Source organism: Pelodiscus sinensis, chromosome 1, assembly GCF_052426305.1.
Source record: "Pelodiscus sinensis isolate ZL-2025 chromosome 1, ASM5242630v1, whole genome shotgun sequence".
NCBI lineage: Eukaryota > Metazoa > Chordata > Testudines > Trionychidae > Pelodiscus > Pelodiscus sinensis.
In genome coordinates this window covers 13,599,607-13,613,261 of record NC_143052.1, presented here as the reverse complement: position 1 = coordinate 13,613,261, position 13,655 = coordinate 13,599,607, and the positions used below count along the sequence as shown (strand labels likewise).

Genomic DNA, 13,655 nt, shown 5'->3' with positions numbered 1-13,655 from the left:
TTGGATTTGAGGTAGATCTTACATTGCACTTAAATTGAAAAGTGAACTTGTGGTGAAAAAGGCTGGAGACCACTGGTCTAGCGCAACTGTGGATGTTGTCATTATCCCTATTTTTAAAATCCTTAGCATCAGTAATATCTACTGCCACAGTATTCCAGAGACTAATTGTCCTGTGTGAGTATAAACAGTATTTTCTTGAACAGTTTTAATCTGTTGCATATCTCCTTGCCCTTGCATATTACCCAGTGTGAACAGCATGATGTCCATTACTTCATGCCTGCTTCCCTTTAAACTAAACAGTCCTAATCTTTCACTGCCTCCTCATATGGAAGTCTTTCCATGCATCTAATCATCAGCCAACTCTCTTTGGAAACTCTCTGTTAGAAGTATCTCTCTATTATCTTCCTGAAGGCATTCAGAATTGGCCTATCCCGGAGAGAGGATGCCACACCCCCATATATGGAAACTTGGTCTGTTTCAGTACAACAATTCTTACATTTGTTGGATTTACTAGGCAGTGAGTTTTAACCATAGAACTTCCTCTCTTAAAGGCACATTTCAGTCAAATTTAACAGACTAAGCTCCCAGCCCCTCGAGAATCTTTGAAAAAAAAATACCCCACCCCCTACACCACACACAAACTCCTTGCTGCTGAACTAGCTTACTTCCTCTTCCTACTTTCAGTGTACCGGGTAGATATGTGCAAGCATCCTGTGTGGTCTGACTGGCTACAGAATGTAGGAACAGATAAAAACAAAATATGGAGAACTAGTCCTTTCTTTACTCCAGTTTTTCATGCGCTTTATGATGCTGAAACCCAAACTGCAATATTATCTCACGTCCAGGTCACAGACTGATTATGTACATGGTTCATTTTAATCAACGAAGCTTAATCTTTCCTATTGTGATGCTCTGCATTTTCAAAGTATCTGCTTAACTTAAGCCATCACCTGAATCTCAAATACCCTAGACCCAATCTTGTAGTATGTAGTCACCTGCAGAGTTTAACAGGAAAACAAGGGCAGTGAATTACTGCAAATAGGATTAGTCTGAATACTCAGTATATTCTTGTTAGATTTCTCAGTACAGTAGAAAATTTTGTTTGTTCAGTATCACCATACTCGTGCACTTCACTGGTTAACTGTCAGTGAACTCAAGTCTCTCCTTCAGAGACTCATTTCTTCCATAATGCCTGCAAGTAAAGATTCGAACAGTAATTACAATACAATTACAAAGTAATATTACCACTATGATGTGCATGAATCTACACTAAGTTACTATACGTTTTTATGGCTGTAACTTGCTTCCTTCCTCATCCTGGTCTTGCCCACTGTGATTGAGAGGGGGCAGTAAACATCACATCAAAAATCACATTGTAAACTCTACCACACCGGGCTCATTTCTTTGCTTGTATTGTAAAATGCCTACCACACTTTTCAGTGCTATAAAATAATAACTATTGTGTTGCTGTGCATTTGCCAGAATCGCTTCTACATCTATACAATACACAGACAAGGGTGGGTGGGAGAATAACCCCCACACCTATTGTTGTAAAAGGCTTGGAAATGAAATAATTAAATCCCTTGCTTTCAAAACATTTGTTACCTAGAAACATTTTGATTGCTATCACTAGGCAGGATGACTGCTGCTCAGAATACTCTGGGGGATGGGGTGGGTATGTATAACTGGTTGGAAATAAAGGTAAGCATCCTGGGGGAGGGGGGGGGGTTACAATCTTGAATACTGTACAATAAATCTTCAGATCAAAATGTATTAAAGAAAACTCCTATAGATCTTTATCTAAGTATCAGGTTAACCACTGTTCTAAGGCAGTGCAACAACCTTCTAAATTCTCGCTTGTTTTAACCACTCACACAGTCTAAACTAGAGATAACCATGTAAATCTACAACATGCAGGCTTCTACACTGTCCCGGGGAGCTGGCTGCTACCCCACGCCACTGTCTCTGTAGTGCACGGTAGTAGCCAGCTCCCTGAGAGCAGTAAGCACTGACTCCCAGGGAGCAGGCCGCGGGTGCATGTAACTGCTGAGTTTCAGTGGTTACACGTTTTACACAATTACCCACGTTTTGACACCCCTAGTTTAAACTCCCATTAACAAGAGGTTGTATGGATTAAGATGACTAACAGAGCAGCTCTGTGCCTACATATGTAGTTTCAACTCATGCTGTTCAACTGTGGGATCAGAAGTAACTTCCCTCCCAAATCTGTGGGGGGGGGGGGGGGAAATGCAGTTAATATAGGTTAAACTGATGTGCTATTTTGGGGGGGGGAAGGAAAGAGGGAAAATAGTGGCTACAAATTAATGACAGATCACCACCCAAACTCATGTAAAACACTTTAAAAGCATTTCACACACTGAAAATACCATGCTAAAGACTTCAAACTCTGCTTCTCAATAGCTGAAGTTGTACACAATCTGTGTATAGTAGTTACCATCCTTACCTAAAAAGCCTGGGATAGCCTGTGGATTATGCTGATTTTATGGAGTCTACCAGAATGATGAACCAGGGAGCACAAGCAAAAGGCAGGTTCATCTATTTTTACCCTTGTTTTTAAATATAAAGCCACTATTAAACTAATGAATTAAAGCTTCATGTAGCCTTATCCCCAGGAGAGTTTGGAGTCCAGATTGCAGATGAGATGCAGCATAAGACTAGATATCAACAGGCTTGAAGCAGTTTATATACATGCTTTGGCTATCATTTTCCCCACCCTGAGAGACAGAAACTTCCTGTATTCAAGAGCAAGATAAACAGTTCTTACAAAAAATAATAATAATAATTCTCAGGTGATGTGCCAAGTCAGCGTGGAGATCTGCCCATTTACACCAGCTGTGTATCTAAGATGACCATTGCTTTCACATGAAAAATCCCTCTGGACTTCAATGGGAGTCACATGTGCCTGAAAGCTATGCGATCCATATTCAATGCACACCCCTTCCAACAGTGCAAGCCTCGTGGCCTTTTCTGTCTTTCCTTTCCTGCCCAAATTCCTCCTTGGCCTCTGACATGACTCAGGTCCATATGAACCCTTTTAAGATCAATTGGAGGGTCCAGATGAGTTCTGACTATAGTTGCCAGAATCGTTCAGTGGTGCTATATAGAAGCCCAGGGGATGGTAGGCCTCTAATAATGAAGAGCACCTACTGCTGGAAAGAATATGTGTAATATAACAGATACACACATTCAATATATATGCTCAACTAGCTGCCTTGGATATTGGCCAGGATTCAAAGCTTGCCAGACTGGGATCGAGAACTAAGACCGCTTTTTAGCCAGTAAATAGGTATGATTAGCAAATATGCCCAATATCTCCAATTTTAGTGTTCCCTAGAAAAAAACCAAATCTCTAAGTGTGCAGTAAAATTAACGGAAAAGTAGCACTTTTCCTAAAAGTACTACCAACTGGAATACAAACTTTGTTAATCCAACAGTGGCAAGCAACCACCAATGGGTGAAATGCAGTAATGATTTGCTTACCTATAGCAGTAAAGGACAGGAGTCTGAGATTGGAAAGGATGTTGGTGTCATCCTACTGAAATATACTAGGGAATTGGGGTATAGGCTGTAGAATGTAATCACTCAGGCTATGTCTACACTACCAGTTTATTTTGAAATAGTTATTTCAGGAATTATTTCAAAATAAGCTTATTCTTCTTTACAAGCAGGAGTTATTTCAAAATAACAGGTTTGGTAGCATGGATGCTCACCTTGTTATTTCGAGAGAAGAGTTATTTTGAAATAACTTCCCAGTATAGACACACCTCCAGATTTGAATTGATCCAGGATTCATCCTGCTTTTACGATATAAATCCCAGCCAAGTGGAATATTGGCATACCATATACATTTCCTCATTTGTGCAAGTTATAAATGTATGTGCAGATAGATCACTGAATCCTTGTGCATTAGCTGCAAACTAGATAAGGACCTTCTGTAACCACAACCAGGCGGATTTGAACCTAGGAGCCTTTATCCTCTAAGCTAAAAGCCAGCTGGCTCCCAGCCCATGGTGTAGAGGCCTCTTGGTCTTAACTGTTGCTGTACTCTAGGTACCACTTGCATTGCTCAGTAACCACACTAGGGCTATGTCTACACACACGGCTTCTTGCGTGAGAAATATGCAAATGAGGCTAAGCATGGAATATGGCTGAGCCTCATTTGCATACCTAATGAGCCACCATTTTTGCAGAAGAGGCTCTTGTGCCAGAAGGAGCTGTCTATACTGCCCCTTCTTGTGCAAGAAAAGTCCTCTTGGGCAATGCCGTTATTCCTGAAAATAATCAGCGTAGCAGGATTGTGCAAGAGGGTTTTTCTTGCGCAAGAAGGTGCAGTGTAGACAGCTCCTTCCGGCGCAAGAGCCTCTTCTGCAAAAATGGCAGCTCATTAGGTATGCAAATGAGGCTAGGCGATATTCCATGTTTAGCCTCATTTACATATTTCTCGTGCAAGAAGCCGCACATGTAGACATAGCCTAGGTGTGTGGGTTACACTTCCACCTGACTGTTCTTCACTTAGAGAAATTGTTTCCCTTTAGGGCTTGCAAGACTGAGAACTCAATGAAACTAACACAACTTTTCCTCTACCTTAAGTTTTAGTATATTTTAAAACCCTTTTCTTCCTTCAAATATATAACCAAAACCACAACAATTCAAGATCCAATTCAGAGTTTCATACAAAACCATGTACACCAATGTACCAACTTAACAGTGACATAGATGGGTGGGAGTGGGGAATCTTGCAGATCTCAAAGCTGATGACATTAAGTCATGAGCATGCGGTCCTCCATTGGCTGTCAAAAGCAGGCCAGGTGGTGACGTGTTACTAATGTTCTATAAAAAAAAAAAAAGGGGACTTCTCAGTCCACTCCCACCCTCACTCATTCTGTGACCCAATGTACTGGGGTGATCATGCTGTACGGAAGAGGCATAAGAACCCTGGAATCCATTCATTTGGTTTTCCCACTCAAAAGATGAATTGTGTCAGCCAAGGAAACAGCACATAAATGTTATAGTAAGTAGAATTCATAGGAAACATTTTGTTCCTGGCAAATTCAGTGCATAATGATTGCCTCGACGTGTGCAACTGGGGTAGTTTGAAACAGAGGCTGGAAGGAATTAATAATTTGTAGGGTGCTGTGGGTTTATACTGTGCATAGAAATATTTTTTTAAATACTCAATACTTGGGATATTTTTAGGAGCCCCAGAGGCCGCAATAGCTTTAGATAGACTTCATGCTCAGAATATTCATGCTCAGAATATTCAGTTTCCCATATTACTGATCCAGTCTTGATAACTGACCATTAAATATAAATGGGTTAAATGGATTATTCTCTATTTAAATAGATAAAATCAGCTGCACCTAGCCAGTAAGGGTCTAATCCTACTCCCACTGAAATCAATGGCAAAACACCTATTAACTTTAGGGCTTGCTCTTGCACCATTCAATGATCTTTCTTCTTCAGCATCTAGAGAGATGAAGTTTAGGAGTCCTGTACTCTAGTTGGGGTTGGTAAAAGTCTCACATCTTCTATGGATCAGGTGAAGCAAAGGAGATGTAAACCCCTGACCAGGGAATTACAGAATCAATGATTAGGAGAGATTTCAGGTATGCTAATCGAGTTCTTGGATGATAAAGTAAGGATTGGATTCAATATTGCATTTTAATCCTATCAAGAGGAAAAGCGGGCTGGTGTTTAGGAAATCAGGAACAATAAATGCAAGTGTTGAGAAATCAGTATAGGAAGGAATAATTCAAATACACACATATAGAACCAGGGAATAATAGCTAGCCAGATAACATGTCTGTGCAATAAAGAAGGAACTTGGGTTACCCTGCAGCTGATAAAGCATGTGTCAAAACTATAACGGCGATTGCAAAACGTTAAATGCAGTTGTACTAAACAGGAGGATTACAGGAAATATAAGTAAAGCAATTCCCCATTGGTTGAGCCAGAATTGCAGACTAATTCAAACTACCCTCTCAGTATTTTCCCCTGCACAATTAGGGCACATTTGGAGAAACAGGTCAGGTATGTGAAATATACAAAGGAAACACAATCACATTTAGGAAGGAACTTAATGTATACCCTCGATGCATATACTATCTATTTTTAATTGAAATCACATGCATGAACTAAGAGGCCTAACTGTATTTTGCTAACCCTACTTTTTAAAAAATGAAATCCAAGAAAATGCTAGTGCATAAATTCTAACTTCCTCTCAGCAGCTAACATGTTTATAACAAACTTGGGCCTGCACAGGCCTCCCTTGACTTGAGAGTATTACATGATCTGTATTTTTGAATGTGTTAACTGGAAAACAATTTCCTGAATGTGTTTTTAGTCAACATGAAATGTACACACCTTCTTCTCACATTTATTTTTCTCCAAACAAACATATTGTGGCCGTTACAAGGGAAATTGGATTCTCTATTAATGTCCAAGTTGCATTATCTGTATTACAGAGCAATGATGGAATCCAGGGTTGTGTTTCACAATTAGGCTTCCTTTCAAGGGGGTTGGAAGAGGTTCCGAAAAGCCTCAAAATAAAATATAGCCTGTAAAATTATTTTCCAGAAGCTGTAACATGTTCAGTGAACATGTAGTATTGAAAGTCTTTCTACATATTGGCAAAGGCTACTAGATACTATCTTCCATATACATTAGTACCACTGAGAGACAGTGGCAGAAGTAAAATAATCACTAAGAATAACTAAGATCCATTCCCCCATTAATCAAAGGTATTTCTGTTTATTGCACATTCATGTAGAAGGTCACATTCTGGCAGATTATTATGGAGAGGATGCATCACGCAAACATTTGTGCTGTTTCAGTAAATGGTAAGGAATTTTCCTGGATTTAATTTTTCTTACCAGCAATTGAAATTGGCAACTGAACATGCCACAATCCAACCCTTCCCCTCCCCCCATACTATAAGCAGAACACCAGGCAGTATGGAGACCTATCTTAATACATGGGCAATCAACCTTGGGGGGGCGGAGGGGGGGGGGTAGAAATATTGTATGGTTGGTGTTGCACTCAGAAATAACCAAAACCAGACTAGAATTATGCTTCCTGCTGGTCTCTCACTAGCAAAATGTACATTTTCGTTTACAATGAGATTTGGACAACGTGAGAAGGGAAAGGCCCTTTGGAAAAGTAGTTCCTCCCAACTGATTTAATTGGGAGGGGTAGCATTTGGCTGCTTTAGAAAAAAAAAAAGTGCAGCTCTGCAGGAAAGAATGAAAAAATTTACAAAAACACATTAAAACCTTGTCTTCACTCCCCCAAACAAGTATATTCTTAATTTGAACTAATATCCTGCAGAATTTAAGGCAGCTGGCTCTCCACAGGGTTTAACTAAGACTGCTGGCTTGTGAGAAAAGCACAAACTGGTTTGTCTTCTCCTCAAATAATCTAATACATTAACACACCTCTTCTCCATAGCAAAGAGAATGACCAAAGGTGGATCCAAGTTCCATTGGTCCTTGCAGAAGGGAAGACTTGCAGTGTCTACATATGTATAAAGAGAGATACCTCTTTGCATCTCTCTACTAGCTCTTTTGAATCCACCTTGTAAAGTTACAGGCTTGTAGAAAATCCTTGAAGGCCATACGCCACTCTTTCCATTTCTTATGTCCTATATTGTCTTTACCATCCTCTTTACTCAACCACACTGACCTCTTTATCCCATACGTCTGCTTCTTCCATACCTGAGTTTTCCTGCATGCTACTTTTGCTCATAAACTGGCCTCAGAAGCCACTACATTCAAATTTTTATCAGACTCACGTCCTTTGGTACCACAACGACAAGAAGTGCCACCTAGTAAGCTTCTCAGCTATTTGGAAGGAGAGACTTAAACTTCAGTGCCCGCCCCACAACATTTAAGTTGGAAATTTGTAGGAGGAAGATAAGAGGCTGAAAGCTTAACAGGGAAGGGAAGGGAGGGAGGGAGGGGGATATAATATGTTTAATTTACTTAACTATGACCAAGAAAAAAAAACATGTAATGGTTTGATCCCTCTGATTAAAGGTTGCAGCATATTAAGTTATCTATTTAGGTCATCTTTAGATGTGTTTGGAAAATATTTTAGCATACACAAGTGTAACATACCAATAGACCGTGCCTGGTCTGGAATTGAACCTGAGACCCCTGGAGCATCTATTGCCTGAACTAACAATTAGCTGCCTGGTAGCTCAGGCCGTAGAGTAGACTCGTTATTCTCTCTGTGGCTGTGTCTAGACTATATCCCTCTTTTGACAGAGGGATGTAAATTAGACACTTTGAAATTGCAAATGAAGCAGGGATTTAAATATCCTGCACTTCATTTGCATGATTGCGTAATAGCGCTCTTTCGAAAAAGCACCATTTTGAAAGTGAAACCGCGGTCTAGATGCAGTTCTTTTGAAAAGGGTAGGCTTTTTTCGAAAGATCCTGCAAACCTCAAAAAAAGGGAATACAGGATCTTTCGAAAAAGCCTGCCGTTTTTGAAAGAACCGCGTCTAAACCGCTTTTTCAAAAAGAGCACCATTATGCAATTATGCAAATGAAGCATGGGATATTTAAATCCCCGCTTCATTTGCAATTTCAAAGTGTCTAATTTACATCCCTCTGTCGAAAGAGGGATGAAGTCTAGACACAGCCTGGAGGTAGTCTTTGTGCCACTACATAGGATAAAACAGTACACCCACAAGGTGTGTGAGTTACACATGTATTACAATCTAAAATACCGGCTGCACCTTGTGAGGGATTGCACATCCATATTACAAAAATTACCATGCACCTTTCACTCTCTCACCTAACCTCTGTCCACCAATCCATTGGCTCCGGGCCAGCAGCATTCTTCCCAAAAGACTGGACAGCTTCAAAACAGTCACCACTTTAAAAAAAAAAAACAAAAAAAACCCCTACAGCTGGCCACAGAAATGTTTCTTCCACTCTCCTCAGGCAAGCTTCAGTCCATTCTGTCTGTGCAGAAGTCTATTGTCTCATGGCCCAGTTCACTACAAACTCAATACACTCAGGCTTTCCTGGCACAGGAATATGAATGTCACCCCAGTAAAATTTACTCCCTGAAAATTTCCTATAACATATGTGTCACATACAGATGCCATGGTGTTATGGCTAAACATTTTTTACTGGCACTCATTTAGGATGTCATACATAAATTAATCATTGTTGAATCCCATTGCAAGTAACATGGCCCCCTTCCAAATGCCATACCAATAACATCTTTATGCTACAGCCTAACACACTCTTTTTTTAGTCACACCATATATCCAGTATTACTACTGCCATAAGCAAGCACATAGGTACACTGATTTTTTTTTTTTTTTAAAGGAACTGTGGCATTTTACTAAGTTGAAAAATAAGGTGAAGCTTTCCAAATGCTGGCAATCCCTGCTGTAAGAAAAGAAAGCTTGCTCTAAATTCAGCTATGCCCCATATATAGCCCTAGACCTAAAGATGATCAAAGAAACATTTCATTTTTGATAAAGCACAACACTTTGCAAATATGAGAGAAAAGATCCAGGGGGAAAAAACAAAAAACAAAACCAACCACAGTTTCTCATGTTTTGAATGTCATCTTCTGCAATTTGAAAAAGATCACTAGACATATCTAAGCACTTTAAAAATGTATATGCCAAGAAGGTAAAATATACACAAACTGTCAAACGTATCTGTGCTGTACTCTTTTTACAAGTGGCACACATCCAACATCTTATGTACTACCTCTGTGCATTGGGATAGTGTATAAAAGTAAGAAAAAAACATGTCAGTCAAATTTAATTTAGTGTGATTTCTCCAACTGTTTTCTTATAGGTAAGTAAAACCACCTTCCAACTTTTGGAATTTAATTCTCTTAACAGAAAAGACATGCAGTTAAAATACCAGCAAGCCAAATCTGTTAGTACCTCAGATCTTTCAAATACATTTTTGCAACATTAGCACTGGGTAATATTGCAACATTAGCACTGGGTAATAAAGAGAAGAATCAGAAACAATTTTAGTCACTTTTAACACTTAACTTTCCCTTTGTCTTGCACTATTATTTTAAAATACATGTCAGGGATAAAGCAAAACTCTCTAGCAAATTTCAAATGTATGCATCGGAGAAGTAACTGACTACCTAAAAAAGCAGCAAACCAAAATATGGAACAACAGCACATTTCTGTTACTTTTCCTTAAAACAATATTCATATTTTACTGATCCACTCTTACCCTCTCTTACTATTTAGAAGTTTCCTAAATGTTCCCCTAGCAAGCAACACAGTGTAAGCAAAGAGTTAATTCTCTTGCAGTATCAACTGGTGTTCCACTTACTATTAAATTTAATTTACAGAGCAATCTCCATTTTTAAAAAAATGATCAGTACTTCCTTACTGCACTGTAACAAGAAGAAGTATATTTTAAATGCTCCCTGGAGTCTCTCTAAACATCTGCTTAAAGGGTTTCTGTATCTTAAAGGGATCTAATTACCAAAAACTCCTCTGTTACTTAAGCCCAAGACTCACATTTCAATTATAACTCAAGTTCCAGTTAATTTGGGGGTGAACCACTTCACCAAAAGGAAGAAAACATAGGCCTACCTTAAAACTTTCCAACCTTTCAATGGATCCAGTTCAGATATTATAGAAACCATAGTATTTAAATAATACTAATAAAAACACTGCAGAGAAGGCTAACCACAAAAAGCAGCAGAGTACTCTACTCAGCGTGGGAATGAAAACAGCCCCAGTACAGCTCTTCCTACTTCTTGATAAGCACTTGTCCCGGCTTCTCTCCACCCCCAAAATCAATCTTGTGCTATATTGCTTCACGGTCCCAGTTTCATTTCTCCACCACTACCTTTTAAAGCCCTTGTAATCTGCTCCAACTGATCAAATTTGACCTTTTTGTAGCCCACTTTATTCCAAGCACTGCTCTCAGTTAAATCTCTCTTTATTAACACCGTCCTCCTTGGCTTTCTTTTGGAACAAACACAGATCAAGCTTGAAGCCTCTAGACTTTGCCAGCAATCATTTACAGATTACTGCAAGCTGCAGTCTTCTCCTTCTGGGTATTTCCTCTGCCTCTGAGGTTTGCTTTCATATTCTTTTCTGAAGGTTGTTTAGGGTCTCCTCTTTCCCCCTTATTTTTTGTGGTTTAGATTTTCTGACACTATAAAGCAGGGACTTTTCAAAAGTAACTTTCCCTCCCCCCTTCAAGCTGTTGAGAACCTTTACAAATTTGGCTTCATTTTTTTTTAAAACCTCCAACAGCTTTGTTAACTTAAGCTACAATTCAAAGCAGACTGATTTTTGGCAAGGCTGCTGTTTTTGTAGAACAGAAAGCAAAGTCAGATGTATCCCCTCAGAAGCTTGAAAGGGGAAAAGGTGTCTGTTTAATTCCTTCAAATCCATTTCTTCTTTTGGTTGGTTCTTAAAAAAACAAAAGCAAACACCCCCCCAAACCATCACCAGTACAGTAACTTCTAAGATCGCTAGAGTTTGTAATATGTAACTACAGTGCTCTGGGCCAGTGTGTAGTAATTTTAAAAACCTAAGGAGTTGCTTCCTTTGTACTTTTGGTTAAAATTATTCGCATTGATTCCATTGCACTTACATGTGCCTTTTAAAAAAATTCTCCTTTTAATGTCCCCTAAAAAAAGGCCTTATGAAAATGAGTGTCTTTTTCTCTCCCTCTCCACTAATGTACCGGACAGAAGAATTTACTGGGAAATCACCGCCTTACTAAAATTCTGCTGCAAATAGGCATCTTCGGAGCAAACCTTTGGAAGGGAACAGACTGTCCAATTTCACACAGGAAGTCTGTAACAGAGCAGGAAGTTGCATCTGAGTCTCCCAGGTCCCAAGCTAGTATTCTGAACTCTGGATCATCCTTCCTTAGAATTATTCTTCGCTCTTCTTAAGAACTTGTTGACTATCTAGTAAAGAACAGAATGACCAGAGACACACATGAACGTGATATGTGGGAGAAGAGTCAATGAAGCTTTTGTAAAGGGAAATCATGCCTTACCAGTCTATTAGAATTCTTTGAGGGAGTCAACCAACATGTGGAAAAGAGTGATACAAGATATAACATACTTGGAATACACAAGACTTGGACAAGATCCCTCACAAAGGCTCTTAAGCAAAGTTGGCAGTCATGGGAGAAAAGGGAGGGTCTTCTCATGGACCAGTAATAGTTTTTTGGAAGGGTAGGAATAAACGGTCAGTTTTCACAGTCAAAAGTTTTATATAGCAAGGTCCCCCAGTGATCTGTACCAGAATGAGTGCTGTTCAGCATTCATAAATGATGTGGACGAAGGGGCAAAGTCTGCAGCCAGTACAAAATTCCCCTGACGGTAGTTAAATCCAAAGCTGCCTATGAAGAGTTACAAAGAGGTCTCACAAAATAGAGAGACTGAGTAACAAAATGGGAGGTGGAATTCAGTGTTGATAAAAGCAAAGCAGTTCACATTGGAAAACATAGTATCAGCTATGCATACAGAAAGATGGAGTCTAAATTAGTTGTTACCACTCAAGAAAGATTTTGTAGTTAGCGAGGACAGCTCTCTGAGAACATTTGTGCTGTGCAGTCAAAAAAGCAGAGTAGTAGAAATCACTAAGAAAAGAAAGGGATCAATACGACTCAAAATATCATGATGCCACAATATACAGCCATAGTAGGCCCACACATTGAATAGTGCACATAATTCTGGTCTCCCCATTATGTATTAGAATTGAGGGGGAAAAAAACCCAGCTTCCATATGAGGAGATATTCAAAAGACTTGGACTGTCCAGCTTTGAAAAGAGGCAAGTAACGGGAGATATGATAGAGGTCTCTAAATTCATGCATGGGGAATAAGGAAATGTTATTTATTCCTTCACGTAACACAAGAACGAAGGGTCACCCAACGAAATTAATGGGTAGCAAATTTAAAATAAAAGGAAGCACTACTACACAAAATGTACAGTTGACCTGTACAACTAATCTCTGGGATGTTTTGAAGGTCAAAAGTATAACCAGAGTAAAGAACAATTAGATAAGTTCATAAAGGATAGGTCTGTCAATGACTGTTTCCCAAGATGGTCAGGGAAGCAAACCCATGTTCTGGGTGTCCCCAAATTTCTGATTTCCAGAAGTGGGGACAAGATGATATGGGATAGATCTCAATGCTTGTTCTGTTCTATTCATTCAATTTGAAATATTTGCTACTGGCCACTGTCAGAGGATGGGCATTGGTTTGACCCAGTATAACCAATCTTATGTTCTTATGACATCACACTGTGATCTGAAGGGAAACTAGTAGTGAGAATCATGGTCCAGCAGTTAGTGCTCTACCTTGGGACTTAGAAGACTCTGATTCAGTACCGTGCTCTATTATAAAACACCTATATACCATTGTTCCCTCTAATTGTTTCTATCCATGTGCAGAATAAATTTTGTGGCATGCACCAAGACATAGGAAGATGTGCACCACCAACAGAAACACAAGATGCAAGGTGTGGGCGTTTTGCTAATAATCTGGGCAGCATTTGAATCTTGGGTGAACACCCAAGGGCACAGCTTACGGAGAACACTGCTGCATGCCCTTGTGTCGCTTTGTCTCTTTCTGCCTCAGTTCTCCATCCATACAGGGGAGCCAA

The 13,655-nt window shown here is 39.5% G+C and overlaps 1 protein-coding gene across 2 annotated transcripts in view; it reads right to left on the bottom strand.

Moving 5' to 3' along the window:
* The window catches only part of CELF2 (CUGBP Elav-like family member 2), a 495,286-nt gene extending 484,190 nt beyond the window's left edge, over nt 1-11,096 (bottom strand). Inside the window, exon 1 of one of the 2 annotated variants that reach the window (XM_025188438.3) lies at nt 10,872-11,096. Coding sequence is in view for 1 of the 2 variants with exons in the window: in XM_075908547.2 (XP_075764662.1) it covers nt 10,613-10,665 (53 nt within the window). In the remaining variant the exon portion in view is untranslated. Of the gene's footprint in view, nt 1-10,612; nt 10,834-10,871 lie in introns of those variants that run through there. The other variant, XM_075908547.2, reaches the window with a different exon arrangement.
* Between the last annotated feature and the right edge of the window lie 2,559 nt (nt 11,097-13,655).